This window comes from Eleutherodactylus coqui, chromosome 2 (assembly GCF_035609145.1).
Source record: "Eleutherodactylus coqui strain aEleCoq1 chromosome 2, aEleCoq1.hap1, whole genome shotgun sequence".
In the NCBI taxonomy this organism is placed as follows: domain Eukaryota; kingdom Metazoa; phylum Chordata; class Amphibia; order Anura; family Eleutherodactylidae; genus Eleutherodactylus; species Eleutherodactylus coqui.
In genome coordinates this window covers 51,402,910-51,428,787 of record NC_089838.1, presented here as the reverse complement: position 1 = coordinate 51,428,787, position 25,878 = coordinate 51,402,910, and the positions used below count along the sequence as shown (strand labels likewise).

The 25,878-nt window shown below is 46.3% G+C and overlaps 1 protein-coding gene across 1 annotated transcript in view; it reads left to right on the top strand.

Moving 5' to 3' along the window:
• LOC136611370 (sodium- and chloride-dependent GABA transporter 2-like) overlaps nucleotides 1-24,093 on the top strand; it is a 77,295-nt gene extending 53,202 nt beyond the window's left edge. The window contains exons 7-15 of the mRNA XM_066590914.1: nucleotides 203-337; nucleotides 13,736-13,839; nucleotides 15,352-15,476; nucleotides 18,092-18,204; nucleotides 19,365-19,502; nucleotides 19,857-19,959; nucleotides 20,233-20,333; nucleotides 20,423-20,593; nucleotides 22,723-24,093. Coding sequence (XP_066447011.1) covers nucleotides 203-337; nucleotides 13,736-13,839; nucleotides 15,352-15,476; nucleotides 18,092-18,204; nucleotides 19,365-19,502; nucleotides 19,857-19,959; nucleotides 20,233-20,333; nucleotides 20,423-20,593; nucleotides 22,723-22,830 — 1,098 coding nt within the window. The 3' untranslated portion in view covers nucleotides 22,831-24,093. The remainder of the gene's footprint in view (nucleotides 1-202; nucleotides 338-13,735; nucleotides 13,840-15,351; nucleotides 15,477-18,091; nucleotides 18,205-19,364; nucleotides 19,503-19,856; nucleotides 19,960-20,232; nucleotides 20,334-20,422; nucleotides 20,594-22,722) is intronic.
• Nucleotides 24,094-25,878: the final 1,785 nt, after the last annotated feature.

Here is a 25,878-nt window from a genome sequence, read left to right as displayed (position 1 = left end):
ATGACTAGACGTAGCCCATGAGCTCAGGAACTGGACTTTTTGCCCTTCTGTGTATTCGACATTTATATTTGTGTTAAATAAGGGTGTATTTAGATGGATTGTCCCTTGTGAGTCACATGATCCCATGTGACTCACCTCCAAAAAATATAAAAGCTATAGATATGCGAGTATCAGATTTGATTTAGAATTTTTGTTTCGGCAGGTTGTATATTTTACGGCAACTTTTCCCTACTTGATGCTGATTGTTTTGCTCATCCGAGGGGTCTCGTTACCTGGGGCTCTTCAAGGCATTCAGTTCTACCTGTACCCAGACCTCAGCCGTCTCCAGGACCCACAGGTGATTAAAGATGGATGTCTCAGGATTAGGATGGCATCAGCTACTAAACCTGGTCATGCACCTAAGGACCGCTTTATTTAGAGACCCCCATTCAGTAGGGTGTTGCACCTTCTTCCTTTGACCTTCAGAACTGCAGCAATTTATCGTGGTGTAGATTCCGCCAAGTAATGAAATTGTTCTACAGGAATATCAGCCCCTGTGGACAGGAAGCTTCTTGTAGTTGCCGCAGATTAGATAGAGGTGCTGACATGTTCTGACCAGCTGACAGGAAGGGGTCATCAATTCATGCTGTTTGCACCAAAATCTGCCTTCCTATCAGCACGGTGCAACAAAAATCTGGATCCATCTGACCAAGAGATGTTTTTCCGCTGCTCAGTGATACAAGTTTTGCCAGGTTCTGCAGCAAAACGACAACTGGTAGTGAAATTATAAGAAACATTTGGGTGGAGTTCTCCTTTAATCCCTTGAGTGGCACACCCGGAAATTTTCTGGGACAAGCTCCATTGCCCATAGCAATATAGCCCAGAAGATTTCTGGGCTATGTTTCACTATAGGAGCTGCAGAGCACAATGCCACAAGCTGTGGCATTGTGCTCTGCCTCCACAGACCCACACAGAACAGTGCAGGACTTTGAAAAACAGAAGCAGGAAGATATTGCCGATCTGACGGCAATCTCCCGCTTCTAAATTCAAAGTCCTGCACTGCTTTGTTTACAGGTTGCCATAGAGACCATCGGCTTGTCAGAAGCCAGCCGATGGTCTCTGTGGCAGGAAAAGCTGGTGCTTGGCTGTCAGAGGACAGCCAGGCACCAGCTCTTACAGCAGTGATCAGAGAAAACCTCCGATGTGTTAACCCTTTAAATCCTGCAGTGTGACTGCAGCATGTAAAGGGACAAAAATGTAAAAAAGTTAAAAAATTATTAAAAAAATAAAAATTAAAAATAAAATAAAAATTGTCTCCCTTTACTTTGTAAAAATTTAAAAATAAAATTACACATGTGGTATCCCTGCGTTGTAATGACCTAGAGAAGAAGTTAGTACATTATTTAACCCCTTAATGACAGACCCTTTTTTTCTTTTTTCCCCCATTTCTTTTTTTCCTCCCCCCGTTTAAAAAATCATAACTCATATGTCATAAATCATTTTTTAGTTATCGTCGTCGCTGCATGAGGGCTTGTTTTTTGCGGGACGAGTTGTATTTTTTTATTGGTGCTATTTAAAGTACCATATAATGCACTGAAAAACTTTTACAAAATTCTAAGTGGAGTAGATAAAAAAAAATGACATTCCGCCATCTTTTAGTGTGTTTTGTTTCTACGGCACACAAACTGCAACAAAAATGACATGATAACTTTATTCTACGGGTCAGTACGATTACTACAATACCAAACTTATATCGTTTTTTTTTTGCTGTAGTACTTTTTTTTTCAGACATTTAATTTTTTTAAATTATTTTCTGCTGCATCTTCTGCGCACAATAACTTTTTTATTTTTCCGTCGACGTACTTGAGCAAGGGCTCATTTTTTGTGAGATGTACAGTAGTTTACGTTAGTACCAATTCGAAATACATACGACTTTTTGATTGCTTTTTATTGCATTTTTTCTGGTAGACAGGGAGACTGAAAAAGTGCATTTGTGGCGTTCTTTATTTTTTTTTCGGACTACTTTCACTGTGCGGAGTAAATAATGCACTACTTTGATAGATCAGACTTTTTCCGACGCGGCGATATGAAATATTTATTTTTCTTTTTATGATTTAGATTTTTTTTTATTTTAGATATGGTAAAAGGAGGGTGATTTAAACTTTCATCACTTTTATTTTTTTAAAGTGTGAAAAAGTCATGAAAGAAAAAAAAACTATTACAATTTGGTAGGGACATAATCGTACTAGCCTTTAGAATTACTTTAATATATTATTTATACTGCTCAGAGAATGCAGTGAAAAATAAAAAACATGCCAGAATTACAGATTTTGTTAATCTTGCTACTAGAAAAATGGAATAAAAAGCGATCAAAATTTTACATGTTCCAAAAAATTAGATAAATGAAGACTAGAGTTTATCCTGCAAAAAAACAAGGCCTTCTGGGGCTCTGGCAATAGAAAAAATATTTATATGGCTCTTGGAATATGGCGACACAAAAGCAAACCTTTATATATCGGCCGGGGAGGGGGAGGAGGCTGGAAGAGTCGGGAGCAGTGCTCTGAGCTCCCGTCCCCTCTCTGGCTCCTCTCCACCCCATCTCTGTCCCTCTGCATTATTTGCAATGAAAGGAGGCGGGACAGGGGCGGGGCTAAGTTCCAGGAATTAGCTTCGCCCTGCCCCTCCTCTTCTAGTTGAAAATAGTGCAGGGGGGTGGGGAGAAGGCAGAGAGGGAGCGGGGAGCTCAGAGCACTGCTCCCGGCTCTTCCAGCCTCCTCCCCCTGCAGAGAGAGACGCTGTATATCGGCCGGCGTGAATACCCAGCCGATATACGGTCGTCTGAATGCGCCCTTAAATGTACAAAAATGGCAAAACATAAAAATACTGTATAAACTTGGTATCACCGGAATCGTGTTGACTCAGAGAATAATGTTATCACATTATTTATTCTGCTCGCTGAACGCCGTAAAAATGAAATCCAAAAAACAAATGGCAGAATTTCCTTTTTTTCCCCCCAATCTACCTACAATTTTATTTACAGAAGTTATGAAATACATTATATATACCAAAAAATGAGGCCATCAAAAAGTACAACTTGTCCCGCAAAAAACAAGCCCTCATATGGCTGTGTCAATGGAAAAATGAAAAAGTTATGACTCTTGGAACGCGACTGCAAAATTTGTTGAAATTAAATGATTAGACCATTTAAAAAACCTGCCCTGGTGGGTACGACAGGGTGGTAAGAAACCCTCCACTCAAGGGGTTAATTATCTTTCCATCATGTGATTTTAACAGATCCTAATGATATTGGTGTGATCTACTAATTAAAACCTCATGCCTAAAGCCAGCTTGAGGGTGAAGTCACACGAACGTATATCGGCTCGGTTTTCACGCCGAGCCAATATACGTTGTCCTCGTGTGCAGGAGGGAAGAGCCAGGAGCAGGAACTGAGCTCCCGCCCCCTCTCTGCCTCCTCTCCGCCCCTCTGCACTATTTGCAATGGAGAGAGGTGGGACAGGGGCGGGGCTAATTCTCGGAACTTAGCCCTGCCCCCGCCCCGCCTCTTCCCATTGCAAATAGTGCAGAGGGGCGGAGAGGGGGGCGGGAGCTCAGTTCCTGCTCCTGGCTCTTCCATCCCCCCCCCCCCTGCACACGAGGACAACGTATATCGGCTCGGCGTGAAAACCGAGCCGATATACGTTCGTGTGACTTCACCCTGACTATTGGGTATTACCAGTTATAGGCTTTGACAACCACTTATTGATGTCTATGACGATGTAAATTGGTCTTGTTAATAAGAAAAAAAATTTGATAAATACTGATGTGTCTCGTAAATGCTTAGATATGGTTATTCTACATTTAGACCAATCTATATGTGCGTCTTATATTTAGGAGGCAATATTGTGATGTAACAATAATGGTATATCATCACCCATCTTTCCATACCATTCTGCTACATTTCTGGTCTGGGGAAAGTTGATTTGAGCTAGACAGATGATTAAGGCCTCATGTCCACGGACAAAATATGATTTTAAATCCGCAGCGGATCACCCGCATGCGGATATTGACCACCCACGGGTAGATAAATACCCGCGGATGGTCAATAAAAGTGAATTTAAAAAAATGGAGCGTGAAAAAAAACGTGACATGCTCCATTTACGTGCGGGTCTCCCGCGGGGACGGCTCCCGCAGGCTTCTATTGAAGCCTATGGAAGCCGCAGCGGACCGGGCAAGTCTTCTCTTCTTCACGGCCGGATCTTCTTGCTTCGGCCCGGCGGATGTGCCCGGCGCATGCGCGCGGTACGCCGCCGGCGTGCTGAGTACAGCTGCCGACGAAGAAAGATGATCAGGCCGTGAAGAAGAGAAGACCTGCCCGGTCTGCTGCGGGTAAGTTTATTCTTATTTATTCTTCTTTTCAGCGCTCATGTCCGCGGGGCGGGACATGATTTTCCCCGTGGCCTGATTTTCCCCATGGACATGAGGCCTTAGTGTATTTTCTGCCAAGTGAAGCTCATGAATATTCATTCACACCTGTACCAGAGGGGATTTGATGTCCCTTGCTTTTTTTGGGACCAGCAAGGAAACCCTTTGTTGTGATGTTAACGAAGGTACCAAGTTACAAGATGTCAAATGTTATATTCCCCAACCATTTATTCCCCCCATCCTGTGTACTAAGAACACAACCCAGACATTGCAGCATTGTATAATCAGAGGAGAAAAGTTGGTTTTCTGAGCAAAGGGTTTTTGACGTAGAGAGCAAGTTGAACAGGTGTCCCTCTTTTTGTCCTTCCCTCCCCCCCCCCCCCCCCCACTACCACCTAGCTTGGCTCTCCCAACGCCGTTGCAGGGCAACTCACCCAGCCACCCCAGATCTTATCAAATTTTTCAGGGCATCCCCTGGCCATGTACGTCCGTTTGTACATTGGGATTTCGGCGTTGACGATCCTGACCCATGCGCTCCTGGTCGGCCTCCCAGGGTGTTTCCAGTTGAGTAGGATCACTTTTTTTGCATAGAAAAGTAACAGCTTGTACAATATACGTGTTGCTGCGGCCACCGGCAGGTCTCCCACAAGCCCAAAGAGGCACGTCCCAGGATGCATGATCCTCGGTGCCCCTACATGCGTTTCCATGAAGACAAGTACATCTCTCCAGTAGTCCTGTAGGACCGAGCACTCCCAGAACACGTGCATGACCGTTCCATCCACCGCCAAACATCGCGGGCACGTTGCAGTAGAGAGCAGGCCCATAGTGCACAACCTGGAAGGGGTATAGTATATACGGTGCAGGAACTTAACTTGGATGAGCTTGTCTCTAGCGCTAACCGGGGGGCAGATCCACCCATTATATCCTCATCCTCCCCTAAGGTCAGATCAGGGATGTCCCCCTCCCATCTCTGCATGGGCCTCTCGCCCAGCGGGGCCAGGTGCTGCGCTATATGGGCATAGAAACTCGACAATGGTTTGACAAGATTGCACATCTGCGCTAGGCTCTCCAGCCGTGTCATGGATAGTGGGATAGATAGACCTCCAAACTGAGCCCTGGCTTCATCTCGCAATTGGTAGTATCTAAAGTAGGAGTTTTCGGGCAGGCCGTGGGCTATCCGCAGCTGCAGAAAGGTGCAAAGCGTGCCCTCGCTGACTATGTCAGAGAGGGCATTGACGCCCCAACATCTCCAGAAGGCAGACTCCGGGAAGCGCTGGAAATGTGGCAGTCTGGGGTTATTCCAGAGGGGAGTATGTGGGGATCGCGCAGTCTCCTCTGCAGTGGACAATCTCGTGACCCGTTGCCAGGTCTCCAGTGTCACCAGCATAGGAGTGGGCAGAGGAACGACCGAGGATGAGGGGCCACTCAGCAGCAGCCCCGTAGGTTCTGGGCAGGGTCCACCATTCTACGTTCAAGGCCCACTGCCGGGTTGTAATCTGACGAGGATAGCCACCATCCCGCGTACACAAGCTGGCTGGCCAGGTAGTAATAATAGAAGTGTGGTAGGGCCAGCCCTCCCCCACTCAACGGGAGGCACAGAGTCTCTAATTTGATCCTGGGTGTAGTGCCCCTCCACAGTATGCGCAGCACGATCCCGCGGAGCATAGTAAAGAATTTTTTGGGGACTAACGTAGGGGAATTATGTAATATATATAGGCATTTTGGCAGCAGTTTCATTTTTAGTAGGTTTATTCTGCCCACTAGCGTAAGTGGGAGAGAGGCCCAGCGTGTCGCCACCTCCCCAGCCCAGCCCAGGAGAGGGACCAGATTGGAATTGTAAAAGGCGGATAATTCCACTGAGACCTTTACGCGCAAATAGGTGGTCTGGGTTGTCCAGCTCAGCGGGGCGGGCAGAGGGAGCTCGGCGGCCGCAGGGTCCACCGCCAGTAAATGGGTCTTGTCCCAGTTGACCCTAATGCCAGAGTGCATGCCAAATGCGCCGAAAATAGTCAGCGCTGCATCTAGAGACGTCTCCGGGTCTTGAAGAAAGAGAAGGGTGTCATCTGCATAGAGTGCTATGCGCTCTTCTTAATTGTTCAGTGTAAATCCCCTCACTGTTGGTGACGTTCGGATTTGGATCGCAAGAGGCTCTATGGCGAGGGCAAACAAGGCGGGGGACAAAGGGCAGCCCTGTCTTGTGCCTCTACTCAGGGAGAACTGGGCAGACACGTGTATGTTAGTCTTAATGTTGGCTACCAGGGAGTCATATAGTATCTCGATCCATTTAATAAAGGTTGGTCCGAATCCAAACAGCCGCATCACCGCCCATAAGTACTTCCACTCTACTGAGTCGAAGGCCTTTGCCTGATCTATAAATACCAGAGTACGCTTCCCGCAGTTAGTATGCTTATATGACTGATGATTAAAAAGCCTCCTCAGGTTCATTTCTGTGCTTTTGCCAGGCATGAAGCCAGACTAGTCAGCGTGTATGATCTTGCTCAGTACCGAGTTTATACGCGTCGCCAGTATTTTTGGCATTTATTTTTACATCGTTGTTGAGGAGGGAAATGGGACGGTAAGAGCCGCAGTCTGTGGGATCTTTTCCAGTTTTAGGGATCATTATTATAAGGGCTTTACGCATTGTGTCCGGTAATGCCCCATCCCGCAGAATAGAATTATATAGTGTGAGAAGTCGTGGGGCCAGGGTTTACACATTTTTTTATACCATTACCCGGGGAGCCCATCTACGCCTGGTGACTTCCTATTGGGAAGTGACTTAATGGCCTCCATTATTTCTTCTATACTTAGGTCTCTGTCCAGGTGGGCCGCGCTGTCTCCACTCAGTGTGGGGAAGGGAATGTCATCTAAATATGCCAAAAGCTGCGCTTCAGTGTAGTTTTGTTTGGAGGTGTACAGGTCCTTGTAGAATTGGGCGAACGTTTGATTAATTAATTTGGGATCGCTTAATAAAGTACCCGCGCTATCTCGCACTGCTGTAATTGGCGGCAGTGTCTGATCTTCTCTAGCCAAGTAGGCCAGTAGGTGGCCATTCTTGTCTCTCTGATCAAAGGTCCGGTGGCGGGAGTACAGAAGTTTCTTCTTGGTGTATTCAATAAGCAGTAATTTATATTCCCGTCGCAGGGCACCCAGAATTGTAGTAGTTTCCAGGGAGGAATCTGCTATATGTCTAGTCTCTGCTAAGTCAAGGCGACGTTCCAAGTCCAAGCGGCTGGCTCCCAGGGATCTTCTATGCTCGGCAATAGCCGAGGTAAAGGATCCCCTGGTGAAGGCTTTAAATGCATCCCATACCACCAGCTGCGAAGCCGTCCCCTCATTAACCTCCCTGTATATTTCAGCCTTTTGTTGTACGTATTCGTGCACTTCTCTCTGTTCCAACCACAACGGGCTCAGCCTCCACATAGGATGACCGCCCTCAACTCCGAGGTCAAGAACCAATTGGAGCGGAGAGTGATCTGAAATGCCTCTGGGCAAGTAGGATATGTCGCGTACCATGGGGAGGCAGTCCGGGGAGCCAAAACAGAGGTCTATGCGTGAGAAGGCATTGTAGGTCGGGGTGTGACATGAGTAGGCTCTGTCATGTGGATGTCGTGCACGCCATATTTCCTGCAATAAGTAGGAGTCGGCCCACAAAGGCAGCCGAACCTGTGTGGAAGCAGCTGGAGACGGTCCCGCACCGGGTCCAAGATCAGGTTGAAGTCTCCCATAATGACTATCGGGGCCGCCTCCAGGGGGACCACTCGCGCCATCACCTCGTGATGTATTTCCATGTTAGCGGGTGGTGGTAGGTAAACAGTTACTATCGTGAGGAGGCGTCCGTGGAAAGTTCCCTGTAGGATAAGATAGCGCCCCCCAGGGTCTATGTGTATTTGACGGAAAGCAAACTGGGCCGATTTGGCCACCAATATGCTGACTCCTCGAGCATAATTTGAGTAAGTCGCGTGGTACGCCGAGCCTATTGTTGCTCGCTTAAAGGGGTTGTCCCGCGGCAGCAAGTGGGTCTATACACTTCTGTATGGCCATATTAATGCACTTTGTAATGTACATTGTGCATTAATTATGAGCCATACAGAAGTTATCAAAAGTTTTATACTTACCTGCTCCGTTGCTGGCGTCCTCGTCTCCATGGTGCCGACTAATTTTCGGCCTCCGATGGCCAAATTAGCCGCGCTTGCGCAGTCCGGGTCTTCTGCTGTCTTCAATGGGGCCGCTCGTGCAGAATGCCGGCTCAGTGTAGCTCCGCCCCGTCACGTGCCGATTCCAGCCAATCAGGAGGCTGGAATCGGCAATGGACCGCACAGAAGAGCTGCGGTTCACGGAGGGAGCAGACCCCGGCGGCCATCTTCAGCAGGTGAGTATGAAGACGCCGGACCGCCGGGATTCAGGTAAGCACTCTCCGGTTTGTTTTTTTAACCCCTGCATCGGGGTTGTCTCGCGCCGAACGGGGGGGGGGTTAAAAAAAAAAAAAAAAAACCGTTTCGGCGCGGGACAACCCCTTTAAGCGCCAGCGTCCTCGAGCCCCTAAGGTGTGTTTCTTGGAGTAGTATCATGTGAGGGGAGGGAGTTTTAAGGAAGTCAAAAACCAACGCTCTTTTAATTTTAGGATTTAGGCCCCTGACGTTCCAGGAGACCAGTTTTAAGTACGCACTAGCCATTTTCAAGGGCCTGGACATCGTTCCCACAAATTCCTTGTTAAGCATCCGAAAAAGGGTCGCGCCAAAAATAACAACAAATGAAAATTACAAAGCAAACCAAAATCTGTTCACATTTGCCAACCTCAAACCAGTCCCTCCCTTCCCACCCTACCCATCCCCCCGAACTTTGGACAGGTTTTGATCCCATAACTCACAACTTTGTAGGGGGGTGTGCGGCCTACCCCCAGGAGAGAGTCACCAACAAACTATAGCAGAAAAATATAGAACAGTAACAGCAGTTACGAACATAAGAATGAAGTCCCCCTGTGAAGAAACAGAGACAGGGTTATGTGGGTGCGGGCTGTGCCAGTGTGGACTATGGGTACCCAGCGCGGGTTGCGAGCGGTATATAGGCCTCTAAACCAGCCGGGCTCCCACAGTCCAAACAGAAAAGAATAATTTTGTCGCAGTCCACATCCCTTTGCAGTTTCATTATCTTCAGCTGCCGGCCTTCTTATCTAAAATGGAGGGAGAGGGGATAGGGGATGGGAGGGGGGGGGGGGGGGGCAAGCACGCATTTGTGAAGGTCTCACGGCATAGGTCAATTTTGTTTGAGCCAGTTTAGGACATCCTGCAGGTTTTCGAAGAAATGGGAGCGATTATCCTTGATCACCTTTAGTCTGGCCGGATATAGCATGGCTTAGACAAGTTGTTTTGAACGCAGCATTTTCTTTGCCTCTAAAAATTTTTGTCACCTCTGCTGCACCTCTAAGGAGAGGTCCGGGAAGATACGGATTGTTTGTCCGTCAACCCTTATCGGGTCTTTTTCCCAGTAGAGCGCCAGAATTTTGTCTCTGTCCTTCTAGTTAAGTAATTTTGCAATGAAGGTGCCTGGAGGGCTTCCGGGCGGCGGGGCTCTTGATGAGATGCAGTGTGCTCTCTCAATGCAGAATAGGGGTGACAGAGAGTCGGGGCCATACTCCTGTTTGAGGAGCGATTCCAGAAAGTCGCAGGGATCTCTGCCCTCAGCTTCCTCTGGCAATCCTATGAATCTGAGGTTGCATCTGCGGAGGCGGTTCTCCATATCGTCCAGTTTTTTCCGCTGCGCCGTGAGGTTAGAGTTGACGGTGCGTACTTGATCTGAGAGTGGTGTGACAGTGTCCTCTAAGTTAGAGACTCGCGTCTCGACTTCTGTTGTGCGCTCTCTCAGCGTTTGGACGTCCGCTCGCAGCAGACCAAAGTCCGACTGTAATGCGTCAATTTTTTCTGTGAGGGCAGAGCGTGACTCTGTAATCGCTTTCAGTACATCGGCGATAGTCGGGCCAGATGTGGAGGGCAAAACTGGTGTTGTTGCCTCAGGGGGCGCACTCTGCGGGCTGGAGGGCGCGTTAGATCAGGGGTCCATTGAGGTGCTGGGCCGAGAATATTGCTGCAGTTTACTAGTTATTTTGGCTTGCTTGCTGGGAGCCATGTTGTTAGAGGATAGTAGTAGGGAATGTCCGTAGTCTCGAACTTATAAGATGTCACAGGGGGGGATTCATGCGCAGTTTAAGCTTTAATACATGGCTGTTGGGGTGCAATCATAGTGTAATAGTATCCGTGCACCTCTAGCGCGTCTCTTTTAGGCGGAAGCTCAGGGCTTAGCTTCTGGGTGCGCATAGAGCAGTGGGTTACAGTCCTGGGGTGCCACGTTATCGAGGGGCGAGACACACAGGAATGGGGGGGGGGGGCAGTCAGTTGCCTCTGCACCTCTCTGTTCGGGAGTAGAGTGCTCCCCTAAGGGGGGGGGGGGCTCCGTGACCGGTGCTCCTCGCTATGTGCTTAGTTCTTCGCAGCGTCCCCCACTACTTCTTCTCCCACACTGCCTCCAATTCTTTTCCTCTGCACCCCTTGTCTCCCCCCGCCTAGGTGGTGTCCGACTGGGGGGAGGGGTGGAGGGGGCCTCCTAATGTGTCTGCCGGCCTAGGGTGTTTGCTACGCAGCAGGGGATTTCCAGTGCCCCAGGGGTGGTATCACAGTCCCATAGGGGTGGGGGAGTGTAGGGGGGGGGGGGGCGCAGGGTCCAGCGGCCGCAGCCGCTGCGTCACTCACCCAGTTTACAGTCCTGTGGATCTGCTGCTCTCTCTCCTGCTTCTTCTGCCCGCTCCCCGGCTTTCTACAGGTCCCAGCAGCTGCTACTTCACCTCTGCTGCTCCTCGGCAGGTGTTTGCTGTGGCCTTCCGCGGCCGGCCCTCACTTCTGGTCGGCCGCGCCTGTAAATCTAGGCCGAAGATGCGCGCGGTTCCATAGGCCGCAAAATCGTAGTATTAGCTAGAGACCCGCGGAAGGTCTCTTTCTGTGGGTCTCGGCCCGGAGGTGCCCGCGGTAGCAGTTTCGGCCCCGTGGGAGCCTCCAAACGCGGTAGAAACCTGCCGGTATGATCCTGCAGCCAGGAGCTCCAGCCTGTGCGTGCGCTCCTGTTGCTGGCTAGCCACGCCCCCCTCAAGCTTTATACTTTATTAGTCATCCTTGAACGCTTTAAGCGATCCATAATGCGAAAATGTGCTAATTGTGTTTCGCTGTCAGAAACGGTCACTGGTGGCAGTAAAATGTTTGGGGTGTGCAGGATGAAATTTGGGCCCCATCTTGCATAAGTGGAGCCCAAATTTGGGGAGCTGAAAATAAGTTGACTCTTTGATCTGCCCCTGGGTGCCGTACATCACAGGTTGGTGACTGTGGGCCCTATAAACCCCTTATTCATGACCGTAACTCTTCATCTTGGCATCTGGTCCCAATTACTGGAGGTGAGAATCAATTGTTGAGTGACTCCACACATGGCACACCATTGTGCCAGATTCTCTGACACAACTGCTCCACTCATGATCATCAGAGGTCTGGTGGACAGTGTCCAAATACCACAATGCCAGCTATAGACCAGTCGAATAACTGACCAGTGATGACTACATTTTCAGGGCTGTTGTTATGTTTCATTAAATTTTTCAAAGTTGATTTCAGTCATGCGATGGTGCAATAGCAGCATAATAATAATTAAGGAGACGAGAAAACAACGGGTGTTTTTCCTGCACTGAATTAGTTGAGCAGCCCCTGAACTCTCCCAACAGGGCAGCTTAGACTGATCACCGTGTGCCATCACAATGCTTGTATTCACACACATCTGAGCCCGGTAGGGGCTGTCACATGTTGAAAACATTTTCCCTGCCAAGTAAAATCATAAAGCAAAACTGACCAGGGCCAACAGCACCGAAATATTACCTGGATTTTCTTTTCATTAAGAATTTTTGACTCTGTACTTTGTTTCATATCCAGTTTTATTTTTGCAAAAATCTGCTTAATAAGGCCTAGAGAAAAGTGCAACCAGTCCTTCTTGTGTTTTCTATGGAGTTACTTCAGTGCCAAGTGTGGCATGAGTTGCACACTGGAGCTATCTACAGACAGTCAGGTGGCTTGGGACTTACTACCTGACAACTTTGGTTGTATAGGCAGTGTATTCCTAGCAAGCAGACTGTCAGACAGGACTCGGTTCAGCTCAAAACTACACTGGATGGAATGGCCCCTGGCCCTCTCACAGTTGGCGCGTCCCTTTATGGAAATTATACCTTTGACCCCAGAGTGCAGCAAATATTGATGTGACAAATTTTCCATAGAAAAGTTATAGTGTTAAGCCACATTAGATAGGAAAATCCGACTATCTCAACGACCAGTTATGGTGCCATTGTGTCTAAGAGACTCCAGTGGGCAAAAGAGCACAAAAGTTGTTTCACTAAATAGCAGAAAAACATCTCCTGGTCAGATGGATCCAGATTTTTGTTGCGTCATGCTAATCGGAGGTCAGAATTTGGTGCAAGTAGTATGAATTGATGACCCCTTTTTGTCAGCTGGTCAGAACATGTCAGCACCATCATCTAATCGGCAGCAAATACAAGAAGCTTCTTGTCCACAGGGGCCGATATTCCTGCCGAATGATTTCATCATCTAGTAGGAATTCTACGCCATGATGAATTGCTGCGGATTTGAAGGACAAGGAGGCCCAACTAACTAATAGATAGGAGCTGCTAATAAAGGGGCCATTCAGTGTATATTTGCACTGTTCTGGCACCAGACAAGGCAAATGCAATTTAGCAGCATCACTGCTATATAATTTCCCATTTCAGGCCGGATAGCTAATCCGATTTTCCTAAAAAAAAAAACAATGGAAACATAGGCTAAAGCCAAAAAATTGCATAATATACAAGTACATAAGATCACGTGACATAAAAGTGCAGAGCCTCTGAATTTAATATTTTTGGAGAAGTCAAAATTAGCAGGGGTGCAAACCTGGACATCTTGTAAGCAAACCAGGTACCCATTGGCATTCCGGTCATGGAGGCAGACCATGTCGCTGCTATTCGGTACAAGATGTCTTGTAGACTGACACTGGACTAGTATTAATTCCAAATTACTCTTTGTAGGACAGGTGTTTCAGTATTGGACCCTCCTTCTCCAGTACTACATGACCTCCACTCACTGCTGATTTTGATGTGATTGCATGGGGAAAAAAACCTAATTAGCATTTATACGTCATAACGTGTAAAAATGGCAGTCTGCAATGTAGTACTACATAAAGTCAGTTAAGGACATGGGGAACAGATGTGCCCTTTATCAACTGATCTTATATTTGCCATTCACCAGACTGTCCTCGGCAGGTCTGGATGGACGCTGGGACGCAGATCTTTTTCTCATACGCCATTTGTTTAGGATGTTTGACCGCACTGGGAAGCTACAATCAATATCACAACAACTGCTACAGGTAAACCTTCTCTCAGGAACTGATTAATTTCATGTTGCAAAATGTGAGAACATGATGTACTTTTTCTCAACTAGTTTTATTTAATGGAAGAAAAAAAAAAAAAAGAAAAATTTTACATTAAAGGGGTGGTCTCGCGAAACCAAGTGGGGTTATACACTTCCGTATGGCCATATTAATGCACTTTGTAATGTACATTGTGCATTAAATATGAGCCATACAGAAGTTATTCCACTTACCTGCTCCGTTGCTAGCGTCCTCGTCTCCATGGTTCCGTCTAAATTCGCTGGCAGCTTGCTTTTTTAGACGCGCTTGCGCAGTCCGGTCTTCTCCATTCAGCACGAGCCGCTTCAGTGTGCTCCCCGCTACAGCTCTTCTGCGCATGCGCAGACGAGCTGTCACTGCTCGGGAGCGCGCTGCAGCGGCCATTCTGTACCTTCCTCTGTTAGAGGAAGGTGCAGAAACTGGAGCTGCCCAGCGGAGAAGCCCAGCCCAGCCCAGCAGCCCCGAGAAGCCTCCCAGGTAAGTGATGGGTCGGGGGGGGGGCTGCCGCTGCGCCGGGCTGCGCCGGGGGGGGGCTGTCGCTGCGCCGGGGGGGGCTGCCGCTGTGATGGGGGAACTAGCGCTAGGCCGGGGGGGCTGTCGCTGCGATGGGGGGGCTGTCGCTAGGCCGGGGGGGGCTGCCGCTGCGATGGGGGGGCTGTCGCTAGGCCGGGGGGGCTGCCGCTGTGATGGGGGAACTAGCGCTAGGCCGGGGGGGCTGTCGCTGCGATGGGGGGGCTGTCGCTAGGCCGGGGGGGGCTGCCGCTGCGATGGGGGGGCTGTCGCTAGGCCGGGGGGGCTGTCGCTAGGCCGGGGGGGGCTGTCGCTAGGCCGGGGGGGGCTGCCGCTAGGCCGGGGGAACTAGCGCTGGGCTCCGGAACCTAGCGCTGGGCTCCGGGGCCTTCACCTGGGCTGAGGGTCTAGCGCTGGGGAGCCGGGGGCTAGCGCCGGTTACCTGCTGCCTGGCGGTGGGCGTCTGGTCGGCGGCTGCGGGGCGTCTGGTCGGCGGCTGCGATGCGTCCGGTTGCCATGGAGACACAGCTGGCGGCGTCTCGGGAGCGCGCACGTCGGGCTGCAGCGAGCGACGGGGAAAGAGCCGGCGGCCATCTTGAGGAAACTTTTATAAGTTGCTGAAACGCTGGAACGGTAAGTACGAACCAGCTAGAAATGTCATTTACAGGGGTAATTAGTAATGTATGTTTAATGGGGGGGACTGGGCAAAAAAAAAATTTAACTGCTTCCTCGAGACATCTCCTTTAACTAAAAATACTCTAAAATGTACTATATAATCTCATATCCAGTGGTCTTTAGGAAAGTGGGACTGCTTGGAGAAGGCTTCAAAATAAGACATCAAATTATAGATAAATAAATCTTAGCGGTCCCGGCAGAAAGCTTCCCGTTGAGACTACTACATTCATTGGGAAACGTGTATATTAGGTGGTGAAGACCTGCCTTGTTCTTACGCTCTTGCAGGGACTGTATTGCTTTGTGCTTTCTGAATAGCGGCACAAGTTTTGTGGCTGGATTTGCCATCTTTTCTATCTTGGGTTTTATGGCAGAAGAACAAGGAGTACCAATATCAGAAGTAGCAGAATCTGGTGAGTTAATTAACATTTTATTTTTGCATATATAATTTGTAAGGTTCTAGTATGAATTCTGCTACTTTTAATGAGAAATCAATGAAACATGGAGTTTGACTGAAGGTACCCAAACTTTTAGACATTGTAATAAACCAAGATTATCACATGGTCGAGCTGGATTATTATGTTTTTTTTAAAACTCGTTTTATTGAAAAATAAATATACCATACAGTATATAAATGAATAAAAACTTGCACCATAAATTCTTCAAATTAGGGAAAAATTCCATAGGTACATTATCCACACTTGATACATAAGTACAGTACACTAGTACATTGATGATGATTATCCGTTCAGTCGCATCTGACCCTCGGTCACTCTATGGATCAATGTCCTCCACGCGTTTTTGTCTTTCACCTCTACTTTCAGTTCCGCCATTGACATGTTTGTGGTGGCCTTGATTGTATCTAGCCATCTTGTTCTTTGTCGTCCTGATCTTCTCTTCCCACTGACCCTGCCAAGCATCAGTACTGTTTCCAGTGAGTTAGCGCGCATCACGTGTCCAAAAAAGAGAGCCGCTGTTTGATGATTTTGCCCTCTAATGATATTTTCAGTTTGACGCGATCTAACACTACCTTGTTCGTTGTCATGGCAGTCCAAGGTATCTGTAGCATTCTCCTCTACCACCAGAGTTCAAATATATCAATTTTCCTTCTCTCTGTTTTCCTGAGCATCCAACTTTCGTAACCATACATAGTTATGGGAAAGACGATTTGCATTGACCAGTCTGGTGTTTGTTGCAATGCTAATATCCTTGCTTTTACAGATCTTTTCCAGTCCTTGCATTGCAATCCTACCAAGTGTAAACCGTCTCTTGATCTCCAGTCTAGATTACCTGTTTCAATCGATTTTGGATCCAAGGAAGATGAGATTTTGGACCGTCTCAGCTTCTTCATTGTTAATCTTTATGTTCACTGTACTGTTGCCTACCGCAGTCTTTCGTTTTCTTGCTGTTGCGTCCTATGCGTTTGCTTTCCTTTTGCACTTGTTGGATAAGGTATTCCAGGTCCCTTTCACTTTCTGCAAGCAGAATGGTGTCATCTGCATAGGTTGTTGACATTTCTGCCACCCATTTTGACTCTGATTTCTAATTCGCCCAGATTGTATCACCTCATGATCGCTTCTGTGTACAGATTGAAAAGGACTAGTGATAGAATGCAGCCTTGCCGTACGCCTTTCTCGATTCCAAACCCATCCGTGTTTCCATAAGCTATCCTGACTGTTGCTTCTTGGTTGTTGTAAAGCAACCTTATAAGCTGTTCAATATGTTCTGGGACGCCCATTTGCTTCAGACACTTCCAAAGCTTGTCATGTTCGACACAATCAAATGCCTTGCTGTAGTTGATGAAACACACGTCCTTTTGATACTCTCGGGTCTTCTCCTACACTAGTACATCAGGCACCTATAACAGTAGGGTCTAGCATTTGGCACCCATTTTTGGATTATTATGTTTAGTTCATTATTACCTAAGAGAAAACATAGGGACATTAGACTCGATGACTATTTCCTACAATATCAACAATCATATCATGAGAAATATATTTTAATTTGTGCCTATTCTCAGATGAACCTTTCTGTTAAGAAAAGCAGTGTTCATTGCATGATTGTCACATGTTTAGGTTTATGGCTAGCCTTAAGCAATAGTAGATGTGTCTTGAAGCTATTTATTTTGCTCCCTTTGGGTGATTTGTACAGATTTTTTACGTAGCTATTCAGATTTTTTTAAAAATGCCATTAAAGCATACATAATAACTTATCACTTCCTGCAGTTCTCTTCAGAGCTTGACTGTATAGACTGGGATAGGATCAGCAGGGGGCAGTGCATTTAATGACAGCTGTGTTGTATTGCTGGAGGCTTAGATGAGGCAGGATAGTAATACCATGTTTCCCCGAAAATAAGACCCTGTTTTAAATTAATTTTTGCCCCCAAAGAGGCACAGTGTCTTAATTTCCGGGGGACGTCTTACTACTTACCTAGCAGGCGGCGTTCGGGTCCCTCATGCTGGGTTGTGGTGCTTCGGCAGTCTTCCGTGTAGTCCTCAGCACTGAGCAAACATTCTCTTCCTGGTAACAGGGCTTCAATACCCTGCCTTCAGCAAGAGATTGCTGTGATTGGATCACGAGCACTGTGGCTCACCCAATCAGAGCTGGCGCTCAATGAACCAATCGCAGCCATTCAATTATGTTTTTCATGTAGTGTAGCTAGAGCTTATTTTCAGCGGAGGGCTTATAAATCAGGCCCCCAAACCCCTGAAAATCCGTGTAGGTCTTATTATCGGGGTATGTCTTATTTTCAGGGAAACACTGGACTTGGTCTTTGAGGAAGGGGCTATACGCAATCACTTCCTGAAGACTGTATACTTATTTAACCATCATTGTAGCTGCCATATAGCACACACCCTGCTGCACTATCTATACAGACATTACAGAAGGAAAGGTATGACTCCAATAAAGCTGTCCTCAAGGACAGGTGGGTTTGACCAATCTGGATGTAATGTGTAGGGCAACCCATATCAGTACAATCTGCCTATGAAACCTAAATAAGATTATTTTTCATCATCTTGTTTCCCAGGTCCAGGCTTAGCATTCATTGCATACCCGCGAGCTGTGTCTATGATGCCGTTCTCTCCGCTTTGGGCTTGTTTCTTCTTCATCATGGTCATTCTTCTTGGTCTGGACAGTCAGGTACCCATGGATAATTGGTATTATTTTTATGTATCTACACAATTCCAAACAACAAATACACCCTCCGTAGTCCGGTCCATATGTTCGTTCATCTGTTCCTTACATTACGTTAACCTACAGATAGATAAGCATAAAGTAGGGGACAGATGGAAGAGCATATGATGGCAGGATCAGACTACAGAATAAGAACACATACATCATATCTACACTATACTACCAAAAGTAATTGGACACCTGAGCAAGAATCAAAAGTGATATTTATATCCATATGTTAGCACTTAGTGGGGCTCCTTAGGCCATAATGACATGCTATACTCTCTGTAGCATACTTTCTACTAATGTCTGCTACACTTAAGGTGGTATTTTCCTCCATTCATCCTGAAAACATCTGGCGAGTTCTATCAGAGACGATGGGCGCTGCTCATATTTCCTGACCCAACATAGCAGTTCTTCCGAAAGATGTTCAGTAGGGATCAGGTCAGGACTCTGCAGTCAGTCTAATTGTGAAACATCCATATCCTCAAACCAACAGTGTTGGATGTGTGACAAGACGCCAACCATTCCCATAGTATTGCCACATTGCCGGCAGCACATTATTGTCTACAATGTCAAAGTACACCTCTGTGTTCATGGTTCTTGCCATTACAATCAAGACCATGCCACATAAAACATCCCCTGACCATAAAGGAACCTCTGCTGTACTAACTGTTGGCACAACACACTTAGACAAAAGGTGTTCCCCAGGCCTCCTCCACACCCAGGCACATCCATCTGTTCTTAAAATACAGTAGCGTCATTAGTCACTCTGTAGAACGTTCTTCCATTGCTCAATTGTCCAAATGATGACACTCCTTGCACCATTGTAGATGGTCTGATGCATCTACTTTGAAAAGCCTTTCCAGGAATTTGCAGGATGAATGGTGGGAAATACTAGCTGAGGTGTTTCAGACGTTAGTAGAATATGCCCTGGAGAGTATCTAATGTCATTATGGCTAAAGAAACTTTACTAAGTGTTAACATCTGGAAATAAATACTACTTTTGACGCTTGCTCAGGTGTCCAATGAGTTTTTGTTGGATAGTGTATATAAAGTAGCATGCAAATTTATGCCATGACCTGCTTTGATATGGACTTCACTGACATGTCCTATTTTTTCCTCAGTTTGTATGTGTGGAGAGTCTGGTCACCTCTTTGGTGGATATGTATCCCAGTACCTTTCGTAAGGAGAACCGCCGCGAGCTACTTATCCTGGTTGTCTGTATCTTCTCCTTCCTCATTGGGCTTGTCATGTTGACTGAGGTATAGAACAAAGATTCTGGTGTCAGTGTACACTTTCCCACACCAAACTTTCCATTTATTATAGGAGATAAGAGGCGAAAGTGACCCACAGGCTTGGAACCATTGAGGTGCCCAAGTAAGCAATAATCCATCTTTAGGATTGGGGATTTGGGTAAACCTAAGCTAACACCCCCTTCTCGATTTTGCTCAAGAGTATTCAGTGGAGCAGTTTCTATGGAAGTGATGAATGACATCATAGAGTAGGATGACTTTATCATTATTTGGGTCATGAAGACATTATAGTTGAAGAAGGACATTTTCTTGGATTGGTAGCTTCCACACCATCCTCACACTTATATTGTTGTCTCCAACCAGGGTGGTATGTACGTGTTCCAGCTGTTTGATTATTATGCTGCCAGTGGAATGTGCCTGCTATTTGTCGCCATCTTTGAGACCCTCTGCATTGGTTGGGTATATGGTAAGTGGTATTATAACAGTGCAGGAACCCAACTATGCCCACAAGTGCCTGCTCCCTGCTTTGTTAGTTCAGGTGAGTATTATACCTAGGACACCACATGTGACCTTTGAATTGTCTACTCTATGGGTATTCAATGCTATACAGATATGGTACAAATGTCCAGCTAGCCCCTGGATTGGCCCAATGATTCATTTTTCGTTTTCTCTGATAGATTCTCAATTGATATCAATGAAAACATTTCTGTACAGTGATCGATTGCTCTTGTTTCTATAGGTGCTAATAACTTCTACGACAACATAGAACATATGATTGGCTACAGGCCCCTGCCCATCATCAAATATTGCTGGCTGTTCATTACCCCTGCTGTGTGCCTGGTGAGATGGTGGTATTATTGATTCGGGGTTGAGTGCAGCAGCTGCAGTATGCTTATAACAATCTCATCTGTTATCCTCTCTTCTACCAGGCCACCTTCATCTTCTCACTGGTGAAATACACTCCTCTTCAGTATAACAAGCGTTACACCTACCCCTGGTGGGGCGACGCTGTAGGCTGGCTGCTAGCCCTCTCGTCTATGATTTGTACCCCACTCTGGGTATTTTACAAGCTGTCAACAATCAAAGGACCTATGGCAGAGGTAGGTTGTGGGGGACTGACGTTATCCGTGATTGTTAATCTGTGTCTGGTAGTATATTTTACTTAAGCCAAAGCTAAATGGTGTTTTATTTTGCATTATAGGTATGCTGTGTGGGCATTTAGTGGGAGCTGTTATCCTGTGCATTGCTTCAAGTGCATTAGGAAGTGCTATAGAAAATGAAGACATCCCATCTGTAGATTCAGGCTTCCAACAAACCACATTAGTTAGGGCATAGTCTTGCCAAAGTCATAAAATGCAGCACAAATCTACGGTACAGAAGGGGTAACAGGGGTGATGAACGGGTTATTGTCAGTAATCCTGATGATCTATTGCAGTAAAGGGTTAATGTAATCATCTCTGGTGTTCTAGGGAAAGGGGTCGATGTCATTAATCCTGGTGGTGTAGGACACCCAAAGGGGTTGATGTAAGCATCCTTGGTGGTGTATGTCAGGAAAGGGGTTGACATAAGCATCCCTGGTGGTATATGGCAGGAAAGGGATAGATGTAAGCATCCCTATTGGTGTAGGGCAGGGAGAGGTTGATGTAAGCATCCATGGTAGTTTAGAGCAGGGAAGAGGTTGATGTAAGCACCCCATGGTGATATAGAACAGTAAGGGGGTTAATTTAAATATCCATAGTAGTGTAGGGCAGGAAAGGGGTTGACATAAGTATCCTTGGTGGTGTAGGGCAGGGAAGGGGTTGATTTAGGCAGACCAGGTGGTGTTGAATGGGAGGAGCTGATGTAAGCATCCCAGGTGGTGTTGAATAGGGGGAGTTGATGTAAGCATTCATGGTGATGTAGAGCTGGGATGAGGTTGATGTAAGCATATCTGGTGGTGTATAGCAGTGAATGGGTTGACATAAGCATCCCTAGTGGTGTAAGGTAGGAAAGGGGTTCACATAAGCATCACACATGGTGTTGAATGGAAAGACTTGATGTAAGTATTCCTGGTGGTGTAGGACAGGGTAGGGGTTTGTTTAAGCATCCCTGGTGGTTTAAGGCAGGGAGTGCATTTACATAAGCATCCCTGGTGGTGTAGAGCAGGGAAGGGTTTGATGTAAGTATATCTGCTAGTTTAGTGAATCTGGTATAGAAGAAGCAGTGGAGCTACTCCGGTGGCAATAAAGTACAGTGGTGCTGGAAAGATACTTATCCTAATTAGGTATCCTGGTGAAGAAGTAGTAAAAAAGCTTATCCCTAGTTTTTTCTTGACCTTCACTACTACATCTGCTAGTTTAGGGTAGGAAAGGGGTTGATGTAAGCACCCTTGGTAGGTTTGAATAGAAAGGGAGTTGATGTAAGCACCCTGGTGGTGTAGAGTAGGAACGGGGTTAATGTAGCATCCCTGGTGATGTTGAATAGGGGTGATTGATGTAAGCATCCCTGGTGGTTTAGGAAAGGTAAAGAATTGATGTAAGCATCCCTGGTGGTGTATAGCAAGGAAGGGATTGATGTAAGCAATCCCGGCGGTGTTGAAGGGGAGGGGGGGGGGGGGGGGAGTATATGCAGCATCTATGGTGATGTAGGGCCGAAAAGGTGTTGATGTAAACATTCCTGGTGGTATAGGGCAGGGAAGGCATTGACATAAGCATCTTTGGTGGTGTAGAGCAGGGAAGGAGTTGATGTAAGAATCCCATGTGGTGTTGAATCAAGGGAGTTGATGTAAACATCCCAGTGGTGTAGGTCAATAAAGGTGTTTGTTAGTATCCCTGGTGGTGTAGGGCAGTGAAAGGGTTGATGTAAGCATCTCTGAAGGTGTGGGGCAGGGAAGGGATTTATGTAAGCATCCCTGGTGGTGTAGAGCAGGGAATGGATTGATGTAAACATCCCAGGTGGTATTGAATGGGGAGACTTGATATAAGCATCCCTGGTGGTGTAGGGCAGTGAAGGGGTTGACATAAGCATTCATGATGGTGTAGGGCAGGCAGGGGGTTGTTGGTTATTTCTGGTGATGTAGCACAGGAAAAATGTTGATATAAGCATCCTTGTCTGTTATTGGCTGGGTGGCAACTCTACCTGTAGTCCCTCTGGGCACTTTTAAACCAGCAGCTTCCACTGTATTGACTTTTTTATGTTGATTCTTACTTCCATTTCATTAGCTGTTGTCTTTCACCTTTTTATATCCCAGAGGTTCCGGCAACTGACTTGCCCAGACCCAGATTTGCCTCAGAAACCTTTACGGGACCACCAAATGCTACCGACGCCTGTATCTCAAGTAGATGAATCGCAGTGTTAGGACAGACCTATGCGTGTGTGGATGTATGTCATTTACATTGATGGGTGATCTGCAACTGGAGTAAAACCATTCTACATACATTGAGAAGCCATGATGGGATCATATACATATATGACTGTATTAACGCTCACACATGAAGGATATTTGTGGCGTGTGGATCTGACCTGTGAAACATTGTCATTCCATTCATTTATCTCCTGTTTTTCTCTTTTTTTGTGACTTACCACAATTTTTCTCTGGTTATAAACCAGTGGAAGTAGTAGAAGATGTGATGAGGGCAGAAGATATGGCACCAAAACTACACTGATGAGGTGTCCATGTGCTGTGATCCCTACTGAAATTATATGTAAAGGTTATCAGCCCTGGGTACAGAGGATCCGCTTTTGTATCTGTTGACAGGATCTCCTGGCTTCAGACATTGGTGGACATCTGATTACATGGATCCCAAATAGTATTATTCTCCATTGACCAGTTGACATGTCAATGAAACCTAAGATCACCTCTTTGAGAAGACCACCCCTGACCTAGACCAGGTTGTTCTGTGATTGATTTTCAATTTCCTTATATCCTTAGTTATCTTCTCCCTGTTCTTTAGGAAGACCACTTCTCTGAAAGAGAGAGGCGCGAACTTTTACTTAAATGTAAACTTGCTATATCAAGATCTGTTTTTGTGGACCCATCTTGAGACATTTTTCTTGGTTTCTCTATGGTCCAGTTATTGTTCACAAACCGCTTGAATTTTCCATCATCTTGGAGATGCCAATTCTTGGGTGTTGTCTTGCCCGTCCCATGGCTCTCACAACAAATGAATTTGCACATTAAGGAAGTACTGTTTCTTGTGGAGATCACCAAGTTGGCTTGAGGAAATTTATAGGCTATGCTATGCTCCTCTGGGAAAGAAGGTATGCTAGTGGCAGAAGGAAAAATGCCTCACTGGTTCCACTTATTGGAAGTCAATGCCCAACATCCAACCAACCAGAACCCTACTGTGAACTGACAAGGGGCAAGAACCCTGAAATAGCTGTCTGTACATGGTTATCTTTATCTGGTTTGGCTCCCATCCTATTCATGTTACAAGGCCTGTTAGGAGATCGGACATGGATTTATTGTGAAGCTACCTTCCAATACGTGATGCCACAAAGGCTTTTTTCTCTCCACCTTTTTTTTTGTACATTAAGGAAAAAGTGCAATTCTTAAAACATGTTCAATGATACAAAATGTATAACACTCAAGAGTGCCAAATGTAATAAAGTAGTTGCAATACCTGTGACACTTGTGGTTAATTTGTAAAATACAAAAACTGGAAAGTAATCCTGAAGGTACAAGTTGTGCTAACAGGTTTTAGTGACCATAGATACAAGATAGATGTAGATTCTTTGGTCGAAAAGGCATCTTATTTGTATGAAAAGGCTGGCAGACACTGCTGGTGCCACTAATGCTGTGCAAATCAATAGAATTAGACAGGTTGAAATCCAATCTGTCCAATCCCTCTTTCTCTACTGTCTATTAGGTCTCCGACACACTAACCATGAGTGCAAGTTGCACCCGACAGGCTCGTTAGTGACTCGCATTGGACAGCACATGTGCAACAATCCTTGTGCTGCCCGATTTACATAGATGATGCACATTGATAAGAAATCACTGAAGGCAGTAGAAACCTCAAAATTAGCAAAAAAAATCACTAAGAAGGTCTCTAATAAAATATAACCTTTAATAAAGAATGTTAAAAAAGTTGTGCAACTGTGAAAAGACAGACATACAACATAGAAATTTATTTAACATGTGTTACGAGTAAGTGCAATTAGACGCCATGCCAGAACCAGTATAAAAATGCATCAAATCAGAGTTTGATCTACACACGATGCACATTGACATGCATTGGCACGTCCTTTTTCTTGTCTTTGAAATGGTCAGGAACAGGACATCCATGAGTTTTTTCATGATTAGTGTTAAAAATGTCAATGTGCATACCCTCATAGGCCTATAATAGGGCTGTGTGCTGTCGGTGGATTAAAGGGGTTGTTCCGCGCCAAAACAGGGTTTTTGTGCATAGGCCCCCCGTTCAGCGCAGGACAAACCCAAAGGATGTGTTGAAATTTAAAAAAAATTTTTTACTTACCTGAATCCCCTCTCTGCAACTTCTTCCTTCTTTTCCTCCAAGATGGCCGCCGGGATCTTCACCCACGATGCACCGCGGGTCTTCTCCCATGGTGCACCGTGGGCTCTGTGCGGTCCATTGCCGATTCCAGCCTCCTGATTGGCTGGAATCGGCACACATGACGGGGCGGAGCTAAGAGATGACGCGTAGAAGGGGGCGTAGCCAGAACGCCGCTCGTGCCCGGACCGACCAGAAGGGAGAAGACCCTTCTGCACAAGCGCGTCTAATCGGGCGATTAGACGCTGAAATTAGACGGAGCCATGGAGACGGGGACGCCAGCAACAGAGGGGGTAAGTGAATAACTTCTGTATGGCTCATATTTAATGCACGATGTATATTACAAAGTGCATTAATATGGCCATACAGAAGTGCTTAACCCCACTTGCTTTCGCGAGACAACCCCTTTAACATGGCCAGCACACAGTCCCAAATACGGTACTGTGCACCTAACATTAGACTGAATATAATGGATTATTCTAATTATTCCCATGCCAGGCTCACAATACTGGTGGGTCAGCAGACCAGTGATGGATTTGCTGTAATCATAGCTGTGTTCTAGAACTACTGAACCTCCCATCAAATTATCAGGGCCCACACACATTCATAGGGTTCCTCTGCTTTTTGTTTATGCCATTGGTGTGCATTTCATGTATAGACACTGACAAAGAAAGTCAGAAAGCTGGGGGGAAAAAGTCATTGAACATACAGACCGAGGAAGTTGAGAGATGAATGCACAGCAGTGGCAAAGCCATATAGTTATTAGATTACAAAATATGTCATTTAGCAAGTAGTTTGAGCCCTCTTGCAGCTAGACTCTGGCAAAAAAAAAAGCTGCATTCTCATTGGTTGCTACGGGGTTCAATGCCCCCATAACGCAGATCCAGAAAAAC